Genomic DNA, 26,151 nt, shown 5'->3' with positions numbered 1-26,151 from the left:
TATGCACAGCTCCCAACCCTTTGTCAACCATCTACCTCTGCAACTTTCACAGTAACAATTTTTTTTTCAGTGTTGACTACTAGGGGATACATTTTTTTCTGTCCATAATATGTCAATGGAGAGAACACACACTTCATTGAAATCATGGATTCCCTGAAGTAGATCTATTTTTTTTTCTCAAAATGATCTTTTGGGGAGGGAGGCATTGCAGTGCATACTGAAGTGGAGCCCATATTCAGGACAATTTGATATGTAAAAGTCCCTGGGCAGTTTCCTCCTGCCCCCAGCCCTGTTCTTGCCAGTGCCTGTAATTCCACCCTTTGGCTTTCACTTGTTCCTTTAGGTTCCCTTAGGTTAAGGCATTGCCCCTTATAAAAATTCAAGTTCCCTCACGAAAGATCATGTTCCAGCTTGTTCTTAGTGATGACTTTCCTAAGTCAGCAAGAGTGCCAGGAGCACCTTTTGAGTGGGAGAAGGATAAGAGGAATGAATGTGACCAGAAAAGTTGAGTCAACCAAGGGCACAGCTACCCAAGATAGATTGTACCTGCTGCATTTCGGGCTACGTGCTGCTCCTGGGGATGCCAACTGGGGCAGCCCCCCTTTTGTGATCCTGCTGACAGCAGGACCCTGCACTCTGGATTTACCTGGATATGGCACTCGACCCTTGGTTGTCAGCTCAGTCAGCAGGATTCCAAAGGACCACACATCAGACTTGATGGTGAACCGGCCGTACAGGGCAGCTTCTGGGGCTGTCCATTTGATGGGAAATTTGGCACCTGAGGGAGAAAGGTATGTAAGGGAGAAGAGAGAAGCTGCTCTGTCCCTAGGGGGACCTAGGCTGGGAACTTGGAGGCCACACAGATGTTACAAAATCAAAGGGGAATCAAATGGCATCTGGCCCAGGCCCCCTCCCCGCCCCAGTGTAGCCCCTCCACATCTTTAACTGTTCACTCCCACTCACCCCAGGTAAACAGTGGCTACATCTTGTCATTTCTCTTTCCACAGTATCTCTTGCAAATGTCCCCTTCTCTACACCCACTGTAGTTCAGTCTTTCATCATGTATCACCTGGACTATGGCAACAGCCTTTTAACTGGTCTCTTTGTCTCCAGTCTCTCCCTCTTCCAAATTGCCCTCCACCCACCTACTGAAGAGGTCCTACTAAAGCACAGATTTAACCATGTCACCCTCTTCTCCCCTATTCAATTAACTCCACTGGTTTCCTATCACCTCTAGAATCAAGTACAGATCCTCTGGCATTTGAAGTTCTGTACGATGTGGCTCCTTCCTACCTCTCTAGTCTTCTTACACATTATTCCCCTTCCTGCACTGTAGGACTCGATTATCCTTGCCCACTAGCCAGCTTCTCCTATCTCTGGGCCACTGGCGTGGCTGTCCCCAAGCCTGAAATGTTTTTCCTCATCCCCTTCCTCCCTTGGAATACCTGGTTTCCATCACAACTCAGCTCAAGCACTACCTTTTGCAGGAGACCTTTCCTGCCACCAGCCCTCAGCCCAGCTGTTAGAGCCTTCCTTTCTAAGGTTACCTTATTCCTACCCTTTCTACATGTCTTACTATATCTATATATGTCCATCATGTGAACAGAGCTAGTGCTTTTCAAAGCGTTTTCAGATCCATTATCTCATTCAGTCTTCACAAGACTCCTTACCCTAGTCAATAGGTATGGGCAAGTGTTTCTATCCTCATTTCACAAATGAGATGATGTGACTGACATGACGTCACATGGTGAGTCAGGGAATTTATTATTAGCGAGGCAGGGAATTAAAATTGGAAAGGGCCTTAAAGATCATCTAGCCCAACTCTCCCACCTTCTGAAGGAAACAGGCCCCAAAACATGAGCTGAATTATCCACAGCCACACAACTAGTAAGTGGCTTCAAGCCACAGTCTCTGACTCCCAATGTCCTGGGCTACATTGCTCTCCAAATTGCTTCCCAATTGGTGCATTTGTTGCATCTAACATAACCTTTCATTCCCCTCCCCCAACCTCTGCTAATCCCTATCTCTTTGCTTCTCCTTCAAAATCAGACCAAATCTCACCTCCTCCAAGATACCATCACTGACCACTTGAGTTGAGGTCAGTATCCTCTTGGCAAACTGGATAGGTATTATTATTGCTATTTTATAAAGGAGGAGACCAAAGGGGCAAGTGACTAGACCAAGATCCTACACTAAGTTGGTGGAGTTGAAGCAGCCCCTAGGTCTGCTGACCTCAGCACTTCCTGCCCCACTAGCCTGCTGACTCCCTCCCCATGGGGCCTGTGTACCTTGTCTGGCAGTATACTCGTTGTCCTCAATAAGCCGGGCCAGCCCAAAGTCAGCCACCTTGCATACCAGATTCTCTCCCACCAGAATGTTGGCAGCCCGGAGGTCTCGGTGGACGTAGTTCATCCTTTCCACATAAGCCATTCCAGATGCAATCTGTAGGTAAAACCCATGTTTCTGGAAGAACCCTGACCAGGGGGATGCTGGCCCCTCTCAGTTTCTGACTCAAGCTCATTCACACATCCAGATGGAACCATGTTTTGAAGTTTAAAACAAACAATTGAGTCCCCATAGGCTAACCCAGCAAAAGGAGAGGGCTAAGAGTGTCCAGAGGGAGGCCATTTTGGGAGGGGTCAGGTATGGGGCATGCTCCATTCCCTACATACAGGAGTTTGAGGTGGAAGAGCCCTGACAGATCCCTAGCCCAACCCCCATATTTCACAGAAAAGGGAAATAGGGCCCAAGGAGATAAAATGACTACCCAAGGCCCTTTGAGATCCTTAAGTCTAAACCCCTCATTTTAAAGATGGCAGAACCTGAGCCCCAAAGAGAAGAAGCAACTGACAGCAAGGCAGTGGCAGAAGTAGGGCTCAAACTGAGGGCTCTTGGGCACAGCCAGCTGCCCCTCTTCTTCATGAACCACTTCATAAGGGTGTGCCTTATTGCTAGACTGTAAGCTCCCTTTGGATGGGTGCCACGTCTGATCGGTCTGAATCCCCTACAGCAGAGTACTTGTTAGCTGATTTCCACTCAGTGAATGAGTAAGTGCTTAATGACGGATTAATGATGGATTGCCTGTATCAGTGGTAATTGTGACACTAGCCCACATTTCTAAAGCACTTTCAGACTTACGTAGTACTTAATAGCCCCTTTAGGGAGGTTGGGCAAATATTATTATGCTCATTTTACAGATGTGGATACTGAGGTTAAGAGAGGAGGTCATCCTGCTAGGAAATAGCAAAGCCAGGACTGAAAGGCAGATCTTCCGAATCCAAGACCATCCCTTCTACCATACCTCACTGTCTCTCAATCAGTCAACATGTTGAATTATTTCTTCCATGAGCCAACCCAGCAGTCATAGCCCAGCTCAGAAATCTAAAAGACACAGTTCAAATAAATGGTCCAAACAATCGATCCTACAAGTTTACAGAGCAGGAGGAAAAATACTGGGCTGCACTGGCCTGAGAAGAGGAGGGAACCTGGGCTAAACCTTAACTATGAAGCAGGGTTTGGGAGGACACATAAGCCAGAAGTCTGGGTGCCCTGGACTCTGGACCACTCCTCGAGCTCACCTGAGCAGCCATGTCCACCAGCTGTGGCAGCCGAAGATACTTGCCCATGTCACCTTTAAGGAAGTCCAACAAGCTCCCTGTGGGAGGAAGAAACGTAGTTCTAATTGGGAGTGGCCTTGAGCCTCCCCATCCCCCTGTTCACCCACCAAAGCAGAAGAAAGGTGCCCCAGCCTTGCCCATAGGATGGAAAAGCCAGTCAGGGCACAGGACAAGGGGTTCTAAGAAGGGGTAACTTTGGAGGTGTCAGTTTCATGGCTCCTCATCTCACCACAGGTTTCAGAGGATTTAGAAATGAAAGCACCTCAGAGATCATCTAACTCTTATCATGTCACCAAGAGGAAAACTAAGGTCCTGGAGGAAAAATGAATTTTCCATAAGACCACAAAGCTAGCAGTAAACAGCATCACTGGAGTTTGAATCTGGGTGTAGTAGAAAAGAGCACTAGAAATCAGAAGGCAGAAGACCTGGGTTTGATGCCCTGCTTGGCTACTAAATACCTGTATGACCTTGGGCAAGTCACTTCTCTCCAAGCCTCAGCTTCCTCCTCTAAAATGAGGTGGCTGGATCTTAAAGATCTCTTTCGGCTCTGTGTCCCTAAACTCTACAAGACAGGGAGGATGAAGAAAATGCAAGTGAATGCCCTGATGGAGCTCATTATTTGAAAGGGATTCTGGGGGAACTTAGGACTTGGGTGAGATTTAAAAAAAAAAAAGACTGCCTTGGCTTTACAGTTTGGAGAATGTCAGGACATTCTGATGTGGTCCAAGGGTTAGCACATAGGGCAGCTCTGGGCCAGGTCCAAACAGGTTCCAGGTCCAAGATGTTTTGTTGATGAGCCTTTTGTTCAGTTGGCAGTGCAACAAAACATTCCAAATGAAAACAGTTTGTTCCAGCTCTTGGTTCACTGTTCATTTCAGATCTATGGGGTGGGGTGGGGGTGGGGCGTGAATCCTTTATACAGGGAAAGATATTCCGCAAAATTATCTGTTCTGTGAATACCATCTATTAAGTTGTCCAAACCCAGAAGTTTGTATTCCCTCCTAAAATTGTAGGATTTAGAACTGAAAGGAAATTCAATCACCATTTTACAGATGAGGACACTGAAGGCAGAAGTGGATCTCAGTGGCCATCTAGTCCAATCTTTGCATTTTACAGGTGAGGAAACTGAGGAAAGGACTTGACTGATATCACATAACTGAAGAATGAGAGCCAGGATCTAAACCCAGGCCTGCTGACTCTCTTCAGCTGCTCCATCCACTCAACTTTCCACTTGCCCATCACCTCCCACAGTTCGTCCAGACAGTTAGACCCAGCCTGACTGACCCATGGACTGGCTTCGGTCCTATGGCTTCCTCTTTTGCCCTGCAGCTCACCCTTGTTCATATATTCTGTGACGATGTAGATGGGCTCCTCAGATACCACAGCATACAGCTGCACCAGTTTCTCGTGCCGAAGCTTCTTCATGACTTGTGCTTCTTGCAAGAAGGCTTCTGGGGACATAGTGCCAGGCTTCAGGGTCTTTATCGCCACCCTGGTGGTGCCATTCCAGGTCCCTGGGGGTTGAGAAGCAGTGCACTCAGGGCAAGGTGCCCACCAGAGGGTGCCCACCCTGATCTCCTCAGAAAAGAAAGCTGAGAGACATTGAAAAGGTGGGATCAACACGATCCAGCAACTGATTAGATATAGTGACGTGGGTGGAGGAGAGGGAGAATGAATGAAGTCAGGGTTGACAGGTTTCAAACCTGGATGAAACTCTCAACAGAATTAGGGAAGTTAGGAGGTGTGGGTTTAAGGGGAAACATAGGAGTTTTGGTTTGGACATGTTGAGTTGGAGATGACTAGTACCTCCATCCAGGTGGAGGCATCAAGCAGGGAGTGGGAGATGCAGTACCAGGGCACACAAAAGACTAGATAGAAGATCCCAGAAAAGATCAAATCCATCCTATGTGGGAGCCATCCGTCCCCGCCTCTACTCTTCAGACTTCAGCATCCTCACTCCCTCTCTTCTCCTTCCCTATGGTCACAGAAGAGGTAGCCCTCTAAACCTGGGCACTTGATCCTATTCCCTCCCTTCAGTCCCCTGTGGTAGCCATCCCTCTCTCTTGGGCATCTTTAGCCTCTCCTCCCCTGGCTCCTTCCTAGCTGCCTACAAACATGCTCAGACTTTCCAATTCCTTTTAAAATGGCCACTGACCTGCAAGATAGTTCCAAAGGATTCATGATGGAAAAGGCTCTCCAAATCCAGAAAAAAAAGAACTGTGGAATATGGATGCAGATTGAACCATACTATTTCTTTTGCTTTTGGTGCTGTTGTTTTTCTTGTTTGAAGTTTTTCCTTTTTGCTCTGATTCCTCTCTTATAACATGACTAATGCAGAAATATGTTTAATGTGATTGTACATATATAACCTATATCAGATTACTTGCTGTCTTGGGGAGTGGGGAGGGAGGGGAAGGAGGGAGAAAAATTTGAAACAAGAAATCTTATAAAAACAAATGTTGAAAACTATCTCTAAATGTAACTGGAAAATAATAAAATACTTTTATAATTAAAAAAAGAACTCAAGCCATTCAATAAAATAAAATAAAATGATCACTGACCTTTCTATCCCATTTAACTCAATCTCTCTCCTCCCCATCACTGCTAACAGATGAAAAAAATTGTCTATACCTGATAACTCCACTTCCTTAACTCCTTGCAACCAGGCTTCCACCTTCATCAGTCTGCTAAACCTACTCTCTGTGGTCATCACTGACATTTAGTTACATGTAGACATAGTTTTCAACATTTGTTTTTATAAGATTTTTTGTTTCAAATTTTTCTCCCTCCCTCCCCTCCTCCCCAAGACAGCAAGCGATCTGATATAGGTTATATGTGTACAATCACATTAAACATATTTCTGCATTAGTCATGTTATAAGAGAAGAATCAGAGCAAAAAGGAAAAACCTCAAAAAAGAAAAACAACTGCACCAAAACCAAAAGAAATAGTATGGTTCAATCCACATCCATATTCCACAATTCTTTTTTTTTTCTGGATTTGGAGAGCCTTTTCCATCATGAGTCCTTTGGAACTTTCTTGGACCATTGTATTGTTGAGAACAATCAAGTCTATCACAGTTGATCAACACACAATGCATACTGTGTACAATGTTCTCCTGGTTCTGCTCATCTCAGTCATCATCAATTCATGCAAGTCCTTCCAGGTTTCTCTGAAATCTGCCTCCTCTCTTCTCTCCTTACATCTTCTTCCTTTTACCATCTCCTTCACTGCCATCATTTGAGCTATCAACATCTCAAGGCAGATTCTCCAGTTCTTCATTTCTGCCCTTTCTTCCTCATTCAAGACATGGGCCTCCAACTGACTGCACAACTTCTCTATCTGAATGCCCCACAGGCATATCAAACTAAACACAAACAAAACTGAGCAGTTTAGCTGGGATAGGCCTTCGTCACTACCCATCTAGACAACTGCAACAGCATTCTCCTGCTCAGACACTGTCAGGAACTCCCTGACAGCCTCCCAGGAAAAGAACAGGCTCTTCTGCCCGCCATGCAAGGACCTTCACGAATTTCACACAGTTTCCTTCATAGACTTATTTTATATTCATCCCCTCTGAAAGCCAACCTAATTAGACTCCCTTCTACCCCCTGTACCATGCCCTGTATACTCTCAACTGTTCCATTTTGCTCATACCATTCCTTACGCCTGGAATACCAGCTCTTCCCCACCCCAACTATTTTTTCTTTTTAATTTTTTAAAGCACAGAGACTTTTTTATTTTCCAGTTCCAAATTCCCTCTCTCCTCCCCACACTCTTTACCTACTGAACAACGTTAAGGCCTGATAGAAATAGCACATCCTCCATTGAATCTTCCCTGACTCCATGTCAGTCATGATCTCCACATGGTACTGTGCATCTTCTTAATGCATTTATCATTATCATATTGTATTAATTAATGATGACCTTGTTTGTTGCTATCTGTATATATATTTTGTCTCCCTTCTAGACTTGTGAACATCACAAGGACGGAGGCCAGGCTTAGTCTAGCTTTGTCCCCTTTCCCCAGGTGCCAAGCACGGTGTTCTGCACATGGTATGTGCCAAGTGAGTGTTAGTGAATGGATGGGTGGAGCCATAGTGTGAAAGGCACCGAATGCCAGGCTAAGAAGTTTAGGCCCTGGTGGTCATTGTTGTGGGGGACAGCAGCTGATGTAAGCAGAGCTATGATCTAGAAAGATTACTCAAGAGGGACTTTGGTCCTTATGAGGGGGGGGGTAGCTTTGAGTAAGAGGAAGATGGCCAGGAGTGGGCTTGATGCGACTGACAGCACTGGGCCCAAGTACTTGTGTGCACATCTCATCTCTCCAGCCATGTCTTGATTTCATTTCCTTCATTTTGGGGACTAGCTGACCTCTCTGACCTCAACACAGGGTGTCCCTCTTACAGGTCCCGCAAACAGCAGGGGCTTAATACAGCTTTGCTGACTTGTCCTGCACTGACTTAATTTGAAGATCAAACCATATGCCTGAGCAGCAGGGAAGAAATGATGTTTATATTCCCAGGCTAAGGGGGAAGACTCAGGTATTTTTCCTGTGGCTTAGGTGGGGGGGTGACCTGGCCAGAAGGGAGGGCAGACTAACATCAGGGACAAAAAGGGAAGGAGAAGTCAAAGGACAGAAGACAGGGAGGGAGGGAAGCAAGGAAGGAGGGAGCTCTCACCCATCCACACTTCTCCAAAGCAGCCCTGACCCAGTTTCACTTCCAGCCGCAGGGACTCCCGGGGGATCTCCCAGGCATCCTTAGCCAGGCCCTGGGTCTGTGGCTTGGATGTCGGGCAGACATTGGTGAGTCTGTGGCACAAGCCATCAGCATGTTCTGGAAGAGGAAAGGGGAGAGAGGGAAGAAGGACAGGCCAGACAACTGATAAGCGATAAACTCCAAAGATAGCCCATACCCTGCATTCTGTTCCTTAGTTTTTTCAAGATTTTGACTGAAGTCATGAGTTTATTTGCCCTGGGACCCTTTCTTCTTCCACCTCACACACGTGCACGCACGCATGCATGTGCACACACACATACATCACACCCCCTACACACACATCCCAGATACAGAGTATACATCCCATGCACAAAAGCACATGCAGGCATGCTTCCAAAATAGACACATAGATATGAAAACACACAGATTGACAAGTATGCAAAAACACATAGATGTATCTGCATATACGAACACATGCAGTCAGACACTAATATGGCAATATATACAAACACAGGTCTGCCTGAAGACATGCAGACACTTGGTTAGATGACAAACCCTCCAGGATTTATAAGCAGCTATGCAGAACAACATACACGGGCACATGCAGATACAAGCCAACACAATCACACACACACATACCAGTATACAAAGATACCCACAGATACATACACAAATTTATTTTTAAAAATCTACACATCTACATAGCACATAGGCCCATATGCAGGCACACAGAGACAGATACACAAACACAACATACACAGATGCAGTCACACAGGGAGGTTCATGGCTCCTTCCCAAAGTCGCAGCAGCCTTCCTAAGGACGAGGCTGGCCAACTGACCCCTGGGGATGCTGCTGTCTCTGCAATGCAGGGGAGGTTCTTCTGGCTTCCTTGCCAACCCCAGGATCACCCACAGCTCAGTCTCTACCAAGTATCCCCACTTCTCCCTCTTGCCAGGGTAAGACCCCACCCCATCACACATACCCCCAAACACCCCACACACATCCCATTGTGGCCCAAGGGAGCAGAGAAGGGGCACCCCCCCATCCCTGTGTCCCTACCCCTGGGACTGCTGACCAGCTCACGACAGAAACATACTGGAATAATAGGCCACAAGCTGCTGCAGGCTGTTAAACTGTGTGCGGGAGGTGATGTAGAAGCCGCCACTGTCCAGCTTTCGGATCTTGTAATGTTTCACATTGAGGCCCTTGGCATTGTCGAAGTCAGACACAGAAAGGCAATAGGCACCTACAAAAAGAGCCCAGGGAGAAAACAGGTTACAGAAGCAGGGCCTGTGACAAGGAGCCCGGGGCCCCTTCTCATCTCAGGACATGCTCCTCGCTCACTGATCACTCTCAGCTGGAGATGTCAGGCCCAGGCAGGAATCTTGAAAGGCCCGCCCCCTTTCCCAGAAGCAGAGGCTAAGGGGCTCCATACACACAAAGGACAGGGCACTGGCCTGTGGCCAAGAAAAGGGCCACTGAGTAAGGATACTCCAACAATAACTGATTGCACTGCTCCTGACAGTGGGTCCAAACCCAAAGCCACAGCTTGGAATCAGGGGAAGTCAGGGAATGAAGGGGTGAAGAAGGCAGGGAAACCCTCATCCTTGACCCTCACTCCGATCCAGGCCTAACAACCTTGGTATCAGACGGCTAGGATTTGTCCCCTTGATAGACAGAGCCTCTGAGTGGAATGACCACAGGGCCAGGAGTCAGAAGAACTGGGTTCTAGTCCCAGCTCCGTCCCTAACTCCCCGTGTCCCTTCCCCTCCCTGGGCCTCAGCTTCCTCATCTGTCCAATGGGGACAATAATAACTTTATACTGAAAGTATAAAATGCCCTCATTTTAAAAAGAGAGGCTTTGGGGGCAGCTAGGTGGCGCAGTGGTTAAAGCACTGGCCCTGGAGTCAGGAGTACCTGAGTTCAAATCCAGCCTCAGACACTTAACACTTACTAGCTGTGTGACCCTGGGCAAGTCACTTAACCCCTATTGCCCCGCAAAAAAAAAAAAAAAAAGAGAGGCTTCCATCTCCCCCTGTTTCTTTGCAGAGGTGAAGGAACCATGGAGGTGGAATGCTGCATAATCAGGTCATACCTTTTTGGGGCCAGTTGGTCAGTTTTTCGGGGTTTTTTCCTTTCTCTTATTATCACAAGAGATGACCCCAAGGCAAGGCATGGGGGAGGGATACCATGGGGAATTAAGGTGACAGTAAAGCAAAAGCCATCAATTAAATTTATTTCCAAAAAGAAGCGAGCACTGGCCTTGCCTGCCATCAACAGTACACAGTCTATAAGGCAGCAAAGGGGTGCCGAAAGGGAGCTGGGCTTTAGGCCTGGAGACCTCGATTCCAGGACCATCTGCAACAGGAACTGAGTGACTCCCTGACCAAGAGCAAGGAAGGAGCTCTCCAAGCTTGGTTTGCTCCTCACTCATGTTACCAACCCTGGGGTAGGGGGGAGGTGAAGGCGCTTAGTAGTTTATGTCCTGTCCATCCCCCACCCTTACCTACCACCTGCATCCGGGATAAATATGCCCTTGGGCAGTTGGTAAAGAAGCCCCTCAGTCTGCCTGAGAAAAAATTAACCAGAAATGCTTGCTCCTGTCGTCAGTCCTGGCTCAGGGCCACATTCCACCAACTTAATGGCCCCTGCCTCTACCTAGTGGGAGCAACGGAAACTACACCGCCCCCCCCCCCAATTGGTGCAAGGAATGTCAGTCATGGCCCTCCCTACCCCGGAGGTAGCAGCCTTTCCTGGCCAGGGGCTGGATGCATCATCCCCACAAACCCTCAGGGCAGGGTTAGGGCAGGGGTGGGCAGGAGAGGGGGAGCTTTGAAAACCCCCAGTGCAACCCTGTTGGTTCATTGTCACATTCCATTCCAAGGGCTCATTTCCCTGTCCACATAACAAACAAAGGGAGAAGCTAGGGGCTTTGGAGAAGAGGGGGAAGAAACACTCAGGATTTGTGGGAGACTGCTTTCTGGGTCACTGGAGGAGGGGGCGAGGTGCTGCTGGAGAACAGTCTCCTCCAATGAGCCCGGAGCCCAGCTTGGCCACCTGCTTGACGACAGAAAGCCGGAACTAGGAGAGACCTTGTAACAAAACACAGCATGTGACAGCTGCCAGGGTCCTTGGAGCATAGAACTTCACAACTGGAAAGGGCCCAGAAATCACCCAATCCAACTGTAAGCCCCAAGAAGTTAGAAGCAGACTCAGGCCCCGAGCTGTGCCAGCGTCCCTACATACACTGCTCCTTCTGTTTCTCTAGCTTGCCCGGTGCCAGAGGCTCTACTGAAGAGGGAGGCCAGAGTCCTCAGTTGTCATGGGTTACCCAGCTATTCCCAGCTCCCTGACCCACTTTCCACACAGCTCTTGGGGAAAAGGCTAGAGCCAGAGCCAGGACTGGCTTCCCATGTGAAGCCCGGCCCTCTGCTGATTGGCTGAGAGACACAATGAAGGGGCCAGGCAGCCTCCAAAGGACAGATCAATGTGGCCACAACAGAGTAATAAAGGGGTGGGCGGGAGGTGATTTGTTGCAGCCCAGGAGCAAGGGAGATCAGAGCTGCAGGCTCTCTCAGTGGTAACCACAGAAAAAAGGCATAGTGAGGATGAGAAGGCATCATTAATCACCAGGCCTCCTGGAAAAGAGCATTAGGGGTACCGTGGGAAGTTGGGCGAGTTGGGGCTCAGATGCAGATTTGATTAATGTGCACTGACTGTCTCTCCTGCCTGGAATGCACTTCCTCCTCATCTCTACCCCTCAGAATCCTCATCTTATATCAAGTGCCACCTCCTCTTTAAAGCCTTGCCTGATCATCCTAGTGGTCTGTGCTCCCTCCCACCTTAGATGACCTTGCATTTACTTATCTGTGTGCAAAGTGGAGTCCTCTGGTAAGAAATAAGCCCTTAGAGGCAGGGACTGCTTTGTGTTTGTCTTTGTGTATCCAGTGCCAAGCACTGAGTTCTGAATAAAGAATTAAAAAAAACATTTATTAAGTACCCACTCTGTGCCAGGTATTGTGCTAAACTCTGAGGATACAAAAAGAGGCAAAAGACAGTCCCTGTCCTCAAGCAGTTTATAATCTAATGGGGGAGACAACTTGAAAACAAATATATACAAAGGAAGCTAGTTACAGGATAAATAGGAAATAATTACCAGAGGGAAAGCACTAGAATTAAGAGGGGTTGGGAAGGCTTCCTGTTGGTGGGATTTTATTTGGGACTTAAAAGAAGCCAGGTAGGTCAGTAGTCAGAACTGAGGGAGAACATTCCTGGCATGGGGGACAGTCAGAAAGACTACCTGAAGCCAAGAGATGGAGGGTCTAGTTTGTGAAATGGCCCGGAGGGTGGTGTCACTAGATGGAAGAGTGAGGTGTAAGAAGACTGGAAAGGTAGGAGGGGGCTAAATGATAAAGGGCTTTGAATGCCAAGCACAGCACTTTGTATCTGTTTCGGTTGTTTTGTCCTTCATTCCCGAAGAGGACCATGACATCAGGGTAATGGCACAACTGGCAGTGAATTGGATTTAGGTGAGGGAGGGCTGTGCAAAGTCACCAACCTTACTCTCTCCTCCAGAGCCATCAGGGTCCAGTGGCAAGATATACATCAGGAAGACTGGAGATGGCCCTGGATGTTTTAAGGCAGTTGGGGTTAAGTGACTTGCCCAGGGTCACACAGCTAGTGTCTGACATGAGATCTGACCTCAGGTCCTCTTGACTCCAAGACCAGTGCTCTACCATCTACCTAGTGCCATCTAGCTGCCCCATCTGCTTCTAGAGGCAATAGGAAGCCACAGTAGTTTACTGAGGAGGGTAGTGACATCAACCTGCCAAAGAACACAATAGTTGCTTCATATATCTTTGCTGAAGTGAAATGAATTGATGAATAATGACCCTATGGTACTTTACATTCAGAGTCCTAAGATTCAGAGTTGGAAGGAACTTCATGATGGCTAGAGCTACCATCAGTGACTTTATTCTGCGTGTGTGAGTTTTACTTATGTTTTGTTTTCCTATTACATTTACAGATTACCACTACTGTGTAAGAGATCACTTGAAACAAAATAAAACTGATAATACAGTGACCTCATCTGAAAGTGCATGCAACATTCCACATCTACCTCTCTGCTTTTTAAATGAACAGAAATCTTTTTCCCTCTTATCTTTCCCCACCCCATTGGGAAAAAAAAGAAAAGGAAACCAAATTCCTTGTAAGAAATATACATAATCAAGCAAAACAAGTTCCCTCAATGACTATGTACAAATATATGTGTTACAGTTATCCCTTCCACATTGCAACGTTTCCCATCACAATTTTGATATATTGTGAGTCAGCATAAGAAATTAAATGGCAGTTTTTAGGAGTTCTGCGGAAGTTGCAGATGACACTCAAAGGCCATCAGATGACAGAGTCTATGACCGAATACTTAATTAACCCAAATTTTACAATAAAGAAGTATAAATACCCCATAAAAGAAAAATTTCAGATTTTTTCTCTGGCATAAAGGGAGGATACCCCTAATGCCATGAGATGCAGGTATGTGTGTGTGTGTGTGTGTGTGTATGTGTGTGTGTGTGTACATGCTCACCCCTGTGGTGGAGATTAGGAGAGGTACTGCAGGAATGGAGAAGGGCTAATGTACTAATTAAAAAAAAAAAAGAAAGAAACAAGAGAATACGATCTGAAAACCAATGGCTTCCAACTTGACTTCAATTCCGGGCAAAGTTCTGTAATAGATTATTAAAGACATGGGTAGGGAACATCTGGAAAAGGAAACACTAATCACAGAGAAGCAGTATGACTTTATTAAGAACAAATCATGTGAATGTGATGAATTCAGAGAGGCATGGAAAGATGTACATGAACTGATACAGAGTAAACAGCTAAGAAAACAATATTCACAATGACAACAATATAAATGGATAGAACTGCTACACACACACAAATCAACAATAAATGTAGAAAAAGGGATAAAGAAAAAGCATGATTCAAAAGAATAAATATGAGAAAATGCTCCCACTTTACCCCTTTGTAGAGGTGGGAGTTTCTCAAATGTTGCACATTGCATGTATTACGCTGATTTTTTTCCTCTTTTTTGTCTATTAAAAAATGCTATTTACTATATGAGATGGCTCTCAGGGAGGGAAAATGAGAGAAACTATGGTGATGTAAAGAGAAAAAAGATATCAATAAAACATAAAAAAAGAATATTCATGTCACACTAAACTTTCTTTTCTTTTGACAGCGTTACAGACAGGTAGAACAGGAGAGTTACATAGGTATGTTTACCTAGGTTTTTGCAAATTATTTGATAAAATATCTCATGCTAGTCTGGTAGAAAAGGAGAGGTGTAGGGCTAGCTCAGAGGTGTCAAAGAGCCTAAAAATAATTGGGAAACGTTGAACAAAAAAATAAAAATACAATACAACATAGTTAATATTTAATTCATGGTTTTCTAAGTCAATATGCCCTTCAGGGATTCATTTCTATTTGTGTTTGAAACTACTGGTCTAGATGATAATACAATTAGATGGATTCAGAACTGGGTGAAGAGTAGAGGACAATAATTCAATGTCAGCTTGGAAGGAAGCTTCCAGTGGAACACCACTGGAATCTGTTTGACCCTATGTTTGAACATTTTTGTCAGTGACTTAGATAGAAGCAGAGAAGGCACGCTTATCCTGTACACAGACGTCAAAAGCTGGACAGACAGCTACCACACTGGACAAAAAAGTCCAGAGCTAAGAAGATTCTAACATTGTAAGAGCAGGGGGTGGCAAGCTATCACCTTACCTAAGAACCAGATCTCACCTGCTGCTTGTCTTTATATGTTCCCTAAGCTAAGAATTCTGACATTTTAAAATAAAACTTTACTGTATTTTAAAATGTTAAAAATAAAAAAGTTCTCAGCTCATAGGCCCTTCAAAAACAGGAAGAGGTCCTCAGGCTGTGGTTTGCTGACCCCTGGTCTAGAGCATTGGGCCAAATCTAGTAAGATGAAATCTAAAAGGGATAAATGTAAAGTCTTCAAGTCTTCTACTTTTAAAATGAATTCACAAGGACAATGTGGAGAAAGAAGAGCTGAAAAAGAGCTGAAGGTGTAGTGGATAAAGCACTAGCCCTGGATTCAGGCAGACCTGAGTTCAAATCCGGGCTCAGACACTTAACACTTACTAGCTATGTGACCCTGGGCAAGTCACTTAACCCTCACCGCCCCACAAGAAAAAAGAAAAAAAAAAGCTGAAGGCTTAAGAGGCCTGCAGGGTCTACAGGAGTCAACAGGGTGTGTGGAATGGCTACTAAGAAAAACTGATACACCCTTGAGCTTCATGATGAGAAGCCTAGGAGGTGATGGGCCTGTTCTGCCCTGCCCTGGACAGACCAAAACTGAAGTGCTGTGTCCAGTGTTGGACAGAACTGTGCAGGGAGGGCGTGAATAAGCTGGGAAGCATCCAGGGGAGGACAGCCACCAAGCCAGTAAAGTGTCTTGAGTCCATGCTCCATGAGGAGCTAGAAAGCTTTAGCCTGGAGAAGACTTGAGGGCACATACAGGGAACCTCTCAAAGGATTGGGAGGGCTGCTATGGTATGGAAGAAGGTGAGACTTCTTCTGCCTGGTCCCAGAAAGCCTAACCAGAAGAAGCAAGGGTAGGAAGTGCAAAGAACCAAAGTAGGCTGGATGTCAGGGAATAATAATCAGACACCAGGCATTCTGCTATCTCAAAGAGGAATGGTGGTTCCTCCTCCCGGAAGTCTGTTTCAGGGAGGATTCCTTTGACAAGGAGGCTGGACCAGATGGCCACTAAGGTCCCTTCCAACTCTACATTTCTGTCCTTTATTTGATGACTCGGAGAGGTAAGTAGGGCAAGTATTATTTCCACTTAACAGACAAAAAAACCCGAAGCCCAGTAAGGTCCAGTGACTTGCTCCAAATCAAAGAGTGAATTAGAGATGGATCTGGGGCTCATACCTAGGGTACTAGAACCTATGCCCTTAGCACCTTGGGAGTTGATGGAACCTCTAGATCAAAGCTTCTTAAACTGTGGGTCATGACCTCATATGGGGTCAAATCACTGTGGAAGTCACGAAAAATTTGGCAGTAAAGGTTTTATTTGTATACTCTTTTATATACCTATAAACCCGGAGTCATGTACACATTTCTCAGACAAAAAGGGGTTGAGGGTAGAAAAAGTTCAAGAAGCCCTGCTCTAGATTAACATGGGTGGTGCTTAGTTAGGTGCAAGTGGTCTCGAGCAACTCCACCCCAAGCTGGGGCCCTGCCTACAGTGCCCTTGTAGTCCAAGGATCTTAGGGCAGGGGGTGGAAGGAATGGATACCTTTGGTGGTCTCACTTTCCCGCACCAGAAATGTGCCTCGGGGATTCTCCGAATTAAGCAGCAGCCGCTCAGACTCCCGACGGGTGATCTTGCCAAAGTACCACCTTAATTTGGGATGGGAGGGTGGGGAGGAAGGGAAAGAGAGACTGCTGATTTTTGCTGATTAAAAAAAAATCAAATTTAATTTTTAAAGAGAGAGACAGAAGGAATCAAGTTTGCAATGGCCCTCTCCAGCATCACTGAAAGGATGCTAGGATGTAGAGCCACAGAGGGTCTTTAGGGGTGGTCTCTAGTACAACCCCACCCCCCATTCCCATTTTAAGTATGGAGTAACTGAGGCTCAGGATGGTTTGACCAAGGTCCTTTGGGCAGGAATGAGCAGAGCAAGGATTCAAACCCATGCTTTCTGACTCCATATCTAGCACTGCCCTCTGGGAAAGGCAGGCTTGCTTCGATTTTGATGCCCATGGGTTCCTTTTCCTAAGAACCTGGTAGAGATAAGCAGTGAATTGGTTACAAATAGGTCCCATTTCTACAGGGTTTTCTGCTTTACCAAAAGCTTCATTTGCCATAGCCTGGTGAGGTAGATGATATCATCTCCCTTTTCACAGGGGACCAGACTAAAAGTCAGGGAAGTGACTTTCCCAGGATCACATAGCTTGTTAAGTAATAGGGGTGAGACTCGAAAGCAGGTCTTTAGATTCTTAGGCCACTGCTCTTTCCACTAACACCAAAATGCCCTTTTGAGTTAGAAAGGCCTCTGAGCAGGTCCATACTAGCCACCCAAGGGCAGGAGGAAGCACATGGGGCAGCGCTGCAATTGGGAAGGGGTGGGGTGGGCAGGGCTGCTACTTACTCCTCAGCCTGGATGGAATCAGATGGGGCTACGTAGTTGCTGGGGATGTAGCCAGTCTGTCCAGTGGTGAGTGAGTGGGCCAGCCACCAGTCTCCCTCTCTGAAGTAAGAGAAGGAAAGGAGAAGAGGAGCTGTGAGTAAGGAGGTCCAGGGAGCTCTTGGAGTAAAGCTGAACTCTGCACCCCACTGTGCTGCGCTCCAGCCAACAGGAGCACAGAATGTCAGAACTGGACGTGAGCTTTGAGATCATCTGAGTCAAGTCCTCCACTCCCCATCTTACAAAGGAGAAAATGGCAGCTGAGAGAGAAAAGCAACTCACCTAAGGGCACACAGCTACTGGGATACACAAAAAGCAGCTACTCCAGGATCCGGGTCTGGAGCCAGGATGTATTAGATAAGGGTATCCTGAAAGCCAGGGAGGTGGCCAGGGGAACAGGCATGGGCTGGCCTGAGCCATCTCCCCTAAACATCAGGAGAAGCCTCTCTTGCATTGCCTCATGCACCTGAAAGAGGCAGGGGCTGCATAACCTTCTAAATGGAAAGCCCTAGAGGTCAGTTCTCATTCCCAGTGGGGTACAGAGTGGTCGCCTGGGCTCAGAAAGGAGAAAGCAGGATGTGACTATTATCGAGGAAGGTACAGCAACTCCCCAGCTGTGGGAAGCTGCGATAAGAGACCACTAGCAGGGTATGGGGCTGAGACCCTACCTGTAGCCATCCTAGCTGGTAGGGACCATCAAATTCACACCCTCATTCTACAGAGGAAGAAACTGAAGCCAAGAAAGGGGCAATGACCTGCTCGGGTCACAAAGCAAGTCAGCAGCGGAGTTGGGATTAAAATCCCCAGTCCTGACTCCTAACCTTGGCTCTTCCCGCTGCAGTTTTGTTGGCCCCTTAACCAGATCCAAGAAACCCTGAGTTTTCTATGCTGCTTGGCCAGGGAAGGTTGGTACAGGCCTAAATCAGGACACTCGGAGTGCTCTTCAGATTATGAGTTGAGCCCCCTCCATGCAGATGTCATCTTCCTCTAGGGACAGGACCCACACTAGGGTGTAACTGGCCACCTCCTGGGGGGGAGGGCTTCATACTGGCTCTCTGGAAGGGTATTTGGGAAATTCCCACCTGAAAGGGCATTTGCACACACATCACAAGCAAACACACACACCCTTTGAAGGGATGGGAGAGGAGAAGAGGCTTGGAGTACAGACACCAGGAAAATGGGAAGATGGGAAATGGTCTGAGAACATCAACTCTCTGGAGCCTCTGGGTTACTCAACAATAATAATAATAGCTTATATTTACACAGCATTTTAAGGCTTGCAAAATGCTTTACATACATGATCTCAGTTGTACCTCACAGAGACATGTAGGTAGGTGCTATTATTATTCTGATTTTACAGATGAGGAAACTGAGGCTCACTGAGGGCAAGTGACTTGACCATGGTCACACTGCTAGTAAATATCTGAAGCAGGATTTGAACGTAGGTCTTCCTGACTACCTGCCCAGCACTGTATCCACTATACCACAATGCCCAGGAAAGGAAAGAAACTATAAAAACAAAAGGATGCCTGTGATCCTGGCTTTCCAAACCCAGCCACCACCCCTACCTTGTCCTGTACCCTGACTCAGAGGCAGTGATTCATTACTATAGGCCTGCCCCTCTTTCCCCCAGGGGGCATCATGGCTACTCGGGCAGAGTCCTCTCATTAAGTGAATGGCCATCCATTGTTGGCAGAAGTTAACTGTTCAGTTACTAGTTTACCCAGCCAACCTAGCTACTGCTCTTTGCCTGGTGCTCTCCAGGTTGGGAGAAGGGTGACACCATTATGTGGGGTCTCCCCCAGCTTGGCCGTGGCCCAGCCCCTGCCCAGATCCCAGCCCCAGCCCCGGCCCCAGCCCCAGCCCCAGCCAGGCGCCCTTGGAAGGCAGTTCCCCAGGATGGGGTGGGAGGGGGAGGAGAGAAATACCTTTGGAGCCATCTGAATGTGAACCAGGTCTGGCTGGAGCACAGGGAATCCCGATAGACAACAGGGGAGCAGGAGAAGAAAAAAAAGGAAGAACAGAAAAAGAAAAGAAGCAGAATGATGATGATAGGATAGCAAAGGGGAGGAAACAGAAAGAGAAGCAGCCCAAAGCTTCATCATCTGCCAGAGGCCAGCGCACAGCAGAAGCAACCAAAAGAAGCGCAGGGAGGGGATAGGAAAGGAGAGGAGAGAGAGGCAGAAAGGCTCTGGAGGTGCAGCCGCTCTACAGGGAGGTAGAAACCTGCCCTGGAGGGAGGGCTGGGATCAGGACACAGATTAAGAAAGAGCCAAAGTGACCTTGGCCAGTCATTTCCCCTCCAGTTCTCCATTTTGTCCCCTATGGGATCTGGGAGACAGACTAGATGGTGCAGAGGCCCTATCTACCTCTGACGCTTTAAGGGCCTCCCAGCTCTGGAATTCTATGGTTCACGAGCCCTTTGAGCTCTAAAATGTTTATGACATTTTGAGGCCAGAGTTATAAAAGGCACTTTCATATCTCTTTGATTCCCACAACTCACCTCTGAGGTGGGGAAGGAAAAAAAAAAGGAAACTGAGGCCCAGAAAAAGGGAAATGACATGTCCAAGGCCATACAAACTAGTAATATTGAAATTAAAATTCAGATCTCTCAGGTCCTTGTCCAGTTCTCCTGTACCACAAATGCTGTGAACATCAAGTGTCCCCAGAGTATTTGAAGTTGGGTTTTGTTCCAGTGACAGATATCTATATACAGATGCATATATAGATATATATATATACATATGTATGTCTATATACACATACATGTATGTGTATGTATATACAGATACACACAGATATGTGTGTATGTATAAACACACACATATATGTATGTATACCTGTATAGACATATAGACATTCATTCATATATATATTATATATATGAATGGGTTGTAACTGTCACTAAATCCCTGTGGTTTAGGGTAGAGGCAATGTTACCATTTCCATTTTTATATGGAAAACATGAGACCTAGAGATGAGATGAGGAAAGAGGTTCCATTCATTTCCACAAGCATTTTTTAAGCACCTTCTACATCCCCAGGCATGATGCTGGATGCTGGGAACACAGAGACAAAAATAAAACATTGCCTGACCTCTTGGAGCTTATGGTCTACTGGGGAAAAAACAAACATGTACGCAGATAGTAGAGCTTATAACAGGAAGGATGGATGCTCTCACCAGCTGACTGGTCGGTCTCAAATCAAGGCAAAATGGGGCAAGGAAAGAGCCTAAATGCTAGGAAGTAGATCTGTCCAGCTCAGCCCCTCCCCAATGGAATGATGAACAAGCCACTGATCTGAGCCGGTCTCTGGCACTGTGCCTCACAGCTTGGAATTTAAGGCCTCCCCTTTAGTTGACCCCCAATGAGTCCGCCCCTAAGCATTTTTAGAATACCAAGGATAGGGCAGGGGGATGGGGGAGGAGAACAGGAATGCCAGTTATCAGTTGGATGGGGGAAGGGGGGAGGTCACAAGGGGGAAGCATACCTGTATCCAGACTCACCAATCCAGTATGATTTAGGAGGGGCCTTGCCAGGCCTGGGCAGGGAAATATATCCAGGTGTGAGGTTTCTGTGCTCACCAAGCCCAGGCCTAGGAAATTCTAATACAGAAAGTTGGCTTTGCCCAAGGCTAGGCTGTCAAGTGTCTGAGGTAAATACCACAGAGTATTGAGACATCTTTCAACACTTACACACCAGTTTATACAACCAAGGGAGTGCTAGCTTCGTCCAAGCTGCCCCCTCAGGAGGCTGAACATTTATTTCAGTGAGGTAACTATTGTTCCAAATGGGGCTCTTTTTTTGAGAATAGTGTTTGGAGCCATGTGGTGGACTGAAGAGTGCTGAACTTGGAGTGGGAGGTTTTGAACTTGGGTTCAAATCCCACTTCCTAGCTGTGGAAGCTTCAGCAAATCCTTCAACCTCACTGAGTCTCTGTTTTTTCACCTGTACAACAAATGAGTTGGACTGGATGACAACACAGGTTTCGTCTAGTACCATGATCTTACAATCAGGCACACAAAACTAGTTTCCACTTTATAACCGTACTTTGTTTTGTGGCATCTGATAAGGGAGGCCACCTTATTTGTTAGACCTAGCTGTTTACATATATAAAGATCTACCTCCAGAGGGTAAAAACCCACCACCAATGAAGTAGTGGGGTATGGTAGAAAGATCCCTAGGCTGGGAGACAAAAGACCAGAGTTTCTAGCCCTGGTTCTACTAGTAATTCACTGGGCACCCTTGGGTGAATCACTTCCCCTCTGAGACTAGATAATCCCCCTGCCCTATCCTAGAGACTAAATAATCCACCAGCTCACAAATTCTATTCTAATTCCAAAGAATGTACTAAAAGCAATTCCCAAACAGACGCTCAGACAGGTTCTAATGCATAAGTTTTTCATCCTTTTGTGTGTCATGGGCCCCGTTGGCAGTCTGGTAAGACCTGTGGGCAATTCTCAGAATAATGTTTATTAAATAACTGAAAGAAATGCTAAATTTGACTTAAAGGTTAGTGAAAATAAAGGCATAATTTTCCCCCCTTCAAGGACCCCAGGTGAAGAACCCATCATCTAATGAATGTTTTGCTAGAATAAATGGAGGGAGCTCTGTAGGTCTTCTTTCTACTTTGTAGGACATTTATTTGATTCTGAGCTCCCTAGGTTGGTGGGTAAATTCCAGTCAAAGGAACACCAACTATTCCTCTCTAGGCTCCACTTGCCCTATGTTTACAGGGACAAGGGGGGGGGGGATGTTCTAAGATTTTCTGAGCTGCCTAAAAAAAAAGAACTAAAGACACAAGGGGTGTTCTTCAGTCTACCAGAGCCAATCCCAGAGCCTGTTATTTGCACTAGATGTAGGGTCCTACAGGCTATATTCACAGCAAGGGGGAAATCAGGCCGACTTAACATGGTCAACCTATGTTAGCCATTCCCACTTTATAGTATAATGTGACCGGTGTGGAAGTCACAGGACCCTTCCAGGCCAATGAGCACTGGCCTGACCCAGGCTGTACACTCCTAACCCTGACCATTAATTTCATTCATGTAGATCCCTAGTCATGAGCAGGCAAGAAAGCATGGATGGCTCTCTATCGAGCCTCTCTTCTCAGTATGAAGCCAAACCAGGAGTAGACCCTCCTCATGATGGGTCAGAAGCACTATCTCCAGTTACATAAAGGCCAGGCCATTAATAAATGAACCATCTTTGCCTGAAAAACCAACAATCAGAGCGTGGAATTCATGCTTGAATGCTGGGGTTGATGAGTCTAACAAGTAACTTTTGGGCTGGCCTAGTTCTGATTCATTTGCCTGGTATATATATTTGACTGGCTGTCAGGCCAGCAGTGAATGTGTGCCAAGCCTGGGTCTTGGAGGACTTCCATAAGGGGCTCACAAGAATGGGGCAGCCCCAGAGAGCTTATTCCTTGGCCTCGCGATTCAATTCTCATGAGAGTAATTGTGTCTGCTGGTGAAGTTGGAGGAAGGAGGAAGCTATGCAAAGAGTCTACAGTTCTAGCTATCAGATACAGGCCTGTATCTGATACAGAGGGATCAAACAACAGAAGGGTGTCTTTGTCAGTGAAGAGGAATAATATTTATAGGCAGGAGAAATGCAAGAGTCATAGCACCCTGAAACACAGAGATGCAAATGCTTAAAAGCAAAGCAAGATATCACACAGCCACACAGACATGCTTTCAGGTCTCTGCAAGCACAATGGGGAGCCCCAAATCCTGGGGACCTAGCTTTGACTCAGTCAGACCCAGAGTAGATAACCCAAAGGGAATCAGGAGGGACCCCAGACCTCTAACATTCTGGAGGACCCCTCCAACCTTTACCCCAAACCTCTAGCATGCCCCCAAGTCTCTGCTTTCTTGAAGGGTTGGTTGGTGCAAAATGATTAAGTTAGTCCTCTATCTTCAAAGTCACTAGACTTAGTCTCTTGGCTAAGGTGATAAGACTGGAATTTTGCCTTGGGCACCAAAGTTAAGAAGGAGCAAAAACTTAGTATATGCATTCCTTCAGCAGGGTAAAAGCCATAGTAGTAACTAATTCCTCCTCCTACGAAACTGAATTTGTCTTAATTACTGTTTATATATATTTTTTAATATCATGAATTACAAAGTCTACGTGAGGACATGTCTTGTGCCTTTTACCCTGAACACTTCTATTACTAGTAATAACTGATTTTTACCCAAAGAAGGGCTCAGGACCTTGATGTGCTGCCCCCCTTCCCAGAGAAGTTTGACTTTTTGAGAAAGGATTCTACAGGGGACAATACCTAGCCAAAGTAATTAGTGCAAGTTCCATTTGTGTTAGACTTTTTAGGCACTGGGATCTCTGGGTGGGGGAAATATTTGGCTATGGGGGAGGGGAGAAGCTTCCTGGTACCACACAGCTGACTGCCTAGTCTATGTTTGTGTTGAGCTGGTAACCTGTAACTCTAATATCCTGTTATGCCTCTCAGTCTTTTTATGGTTCCCTGTATCTTTTATTTCTCCAACAGTTTCATTCTCCTTGCCATTGAAGAAAGGAGGATTTGGATTTTATAGTATAGGCCCCAGTGTCCTACCTGCATAACCAAGTTTATTATTTACTAAGCCAGGGCTGAGTGTATCCTCAAAGCCCAGTTCAACAACTGGGTCATGGAGCATCCCCATCTGAAGATTCAAGGCCTCTCAACCAATTGGATCCCTGAGGAAAAGTTGGTTCCATGGTGCTTCATTGTATTTTCCTTGTATTCAGTACTTTTCTGGTATTTCCCAACAGCAACCTGAGCCTGCAAAGCTTTGACAATAGCTGCAAGGAAGGCTGAGGAAGGGTAGAGGTGGGATGGAGAAAGAGAGGTGGGGATAGAGAGATAGAGGAAAGAATAGAGGCAGCTTTGAAACTCTGGTTAAAAAGTGGCTATAACCAATGTTGGGAATCATATACAGCAAGGGTGGGAAAAGTGGAAAGCTTCCCACTGTCTTGTGAATTCCAAGAAGCCCATCTTGTGTGATCACCTGGAGCTACTGTGAGGATAGATTCTTGGTTTAAAGTGGCCCTGGGTGGGGCAGATAGGTGGTGCAGTGAATAGAGCACCAGCCCTGGAGTCAGGAGCACCTGAGTTCAAATCCAGCCTCAGACACTTAACACTTACTAGCTGTGGGACCCTGGGCAAGTCACTTAACCCCAATTGCTTCACTAAAAAAACAAAAACAAAATAAAGTGGTCCTGGGTTTGAAGCCACATAGGAGTCAAAGGCAGGGGGAATGGTGGGGGTGGGCATGGGTAGCACAGAAATTCCCCTGGGAAAAACCACAGCAATCACTACTGATAGAGGATATGGGCAGGAGGAGTTGAGAGCTGAGGTGCCATTAGAATCCAGAACCTTAGGGCCAGAAGCAACCTCAGGTTTCTCATCCAAATTGTTCCTATGCAGAAATTCTCTCTAGAACATTCCCAACAAGCAGTCATCTAGTTTCTGCCCAAAGACCTATAGGAACAGAGAGGTCATTACTTCTCAAAGCAGTCCATTCTACTTACACATATCTATGATGGTTCTGAATTTTTTCCTTCTAATCAAGTGAAAATCCACCTCCCTGAATCTTCCTCATGTTCCTACTTCAGCCACCTGGGCCCAAGTAGAAAAAGTCAAATCTCTCTTCCATATGATGGCCTTTCAAATGCCTGAAAACAGCTAACATCCTCCTGAAGTCTTCTCTTCTCTAGAATAAGCATCCCTGGTTCCTTTCACTGATCCTCACAAGACATGTTCTCTAGTGTCCACTCTCCTGGCAACACATATTCCAGCCTCAGTACACACTTTACCTGGTCAACATCATTCCTAAAGGGAGGAGTCTCTAGGCTCAAAGCCATCAGAAATCTCCAGAGAGTGCCCAGGGGCTTTGCCTGCTCAGACCTTATCAACCCCAACCCCTGCTTCTGGGAGAAAGAGAGAGAGAGAGAGAGAGAGAGAGAGAGAGAGAGAGAGAGAGAGAGAGAGAGAGAGAGAGAGAGAGAAACAGATACAGAGACATCTATTTATAGATCTAGATCTATTTAGATAGATAGATATAAACCTATATTTCTATTTCTATTAATGCAGCTTCAGTATCTTGACCAACATATTGCAAGCTCATACTGAGCCTGCAGCATCCCAAAACCTTCAAATATTTTTCACATAAATCATTAACTAGTCATGCTTACCCCATCCAGTGATTGTACAGTTGATTAACATGCAGAACTTGACATTTATTCCTATTAAACTTTATCACATTAGATTCAGTATATTGTTCTAGCATTCCTTCCCTTTTCCCTCCTCCCTTTTCTTTTTCCTCCCTCCCTCCCTCCTTCCTTCCTTCCCTCCTCCCTTTTCTTTTTCCTCCCTCCTTCCTTCCTGGGAGAAATGGTTTTGGTATCAATGAACTTGGAGTCAATGAATTTGGATCCAAATCCTGACTCTGCCAGTTACTGCTTTACTACCTTCATGACCTTGAGAAAGCCACTTCACCTTTCTAAGCCATAGTTTCCTCCTCTTTAATAGGAGGTTAGTTTAGATGATCTCTATAAGATCCCTTCTAGTTTGAAGTATTATGAAAACT

General features: G+C 46.2%; 1 protein-coding gene across 23 annotated transcripts in view; it reads right to left on the bottom strand.

The window, feature by feature from the left end:
- SRC (SRC proto-oncogene, non-receptor tyrosine kinase) overlaps positions 1-26,151 on the bottom strand; it is a 115,367-nt gene that overhangs the window by 4,540 nt on the left and 84,676 nt on the right. For 21 of the 23 annotated variants that reach the window (XM_043990305.1, XM_043990315.1, XM_043990301.1 and 18 more), the window contains 9 exons: positions 19,494-19,526; positions 17,530-17,628; positions 16,674-16,777; positions 9,435-9,584; positions 8,299-8,454; positions 4,952-5,131; positions 3,579-3,655; positions 2,289-2,442; positions 647-778 (listed from right to left, as the gene is read on the bottom strand). In XM_043990305.1, the coding sequence (XP_043846240.1) occupies positions 647-778; positions 2,289-2,442; positions 3,579-3,655; positions 4,952-5,131; positions 8,299-8,454; positions 9,435-9,584; positions 16,674-16,777; positions 17,530-17,628; positions 19,494-19,526 (1,085 nt within the window). The remainder of the gene's footprint in view (positions 1-646; positions 779-2,288; positions 2,443-3,578; positions 3,656-4,951; positions 5,132-8,298; positions 8,455-9,434; positions 9,585-16,673; positions 16,778-17,529; positions 17,629-19,493; positions 19,527-26,151) is intronic. The other 2 variants (XM_043990321.1, XM_043990320.1) reach the window with 1 other exon arrangement.

This window comes from Dromiciops gliroides, chromosome 2, assembly GCF_019393635.1.
Source record: "Dromiciops gliroides isolate mDroGli1 chromosome 2, mDroGli1.pri, whole genome shotgun sequence".
In the NCBI taxonomy this organism is placed as follows: Eukaryota; Metazoa; Chordata; class Mammalia; order Microbiotheria; family Microbiotheriidae; genus Dromiciops; species Dromiciops gliroides.
The sequence above is the reverse complement of the archived record's forward strand: the minus strand, read 5'-3'. Positions and strand labels throughout refer to the sequence as shown.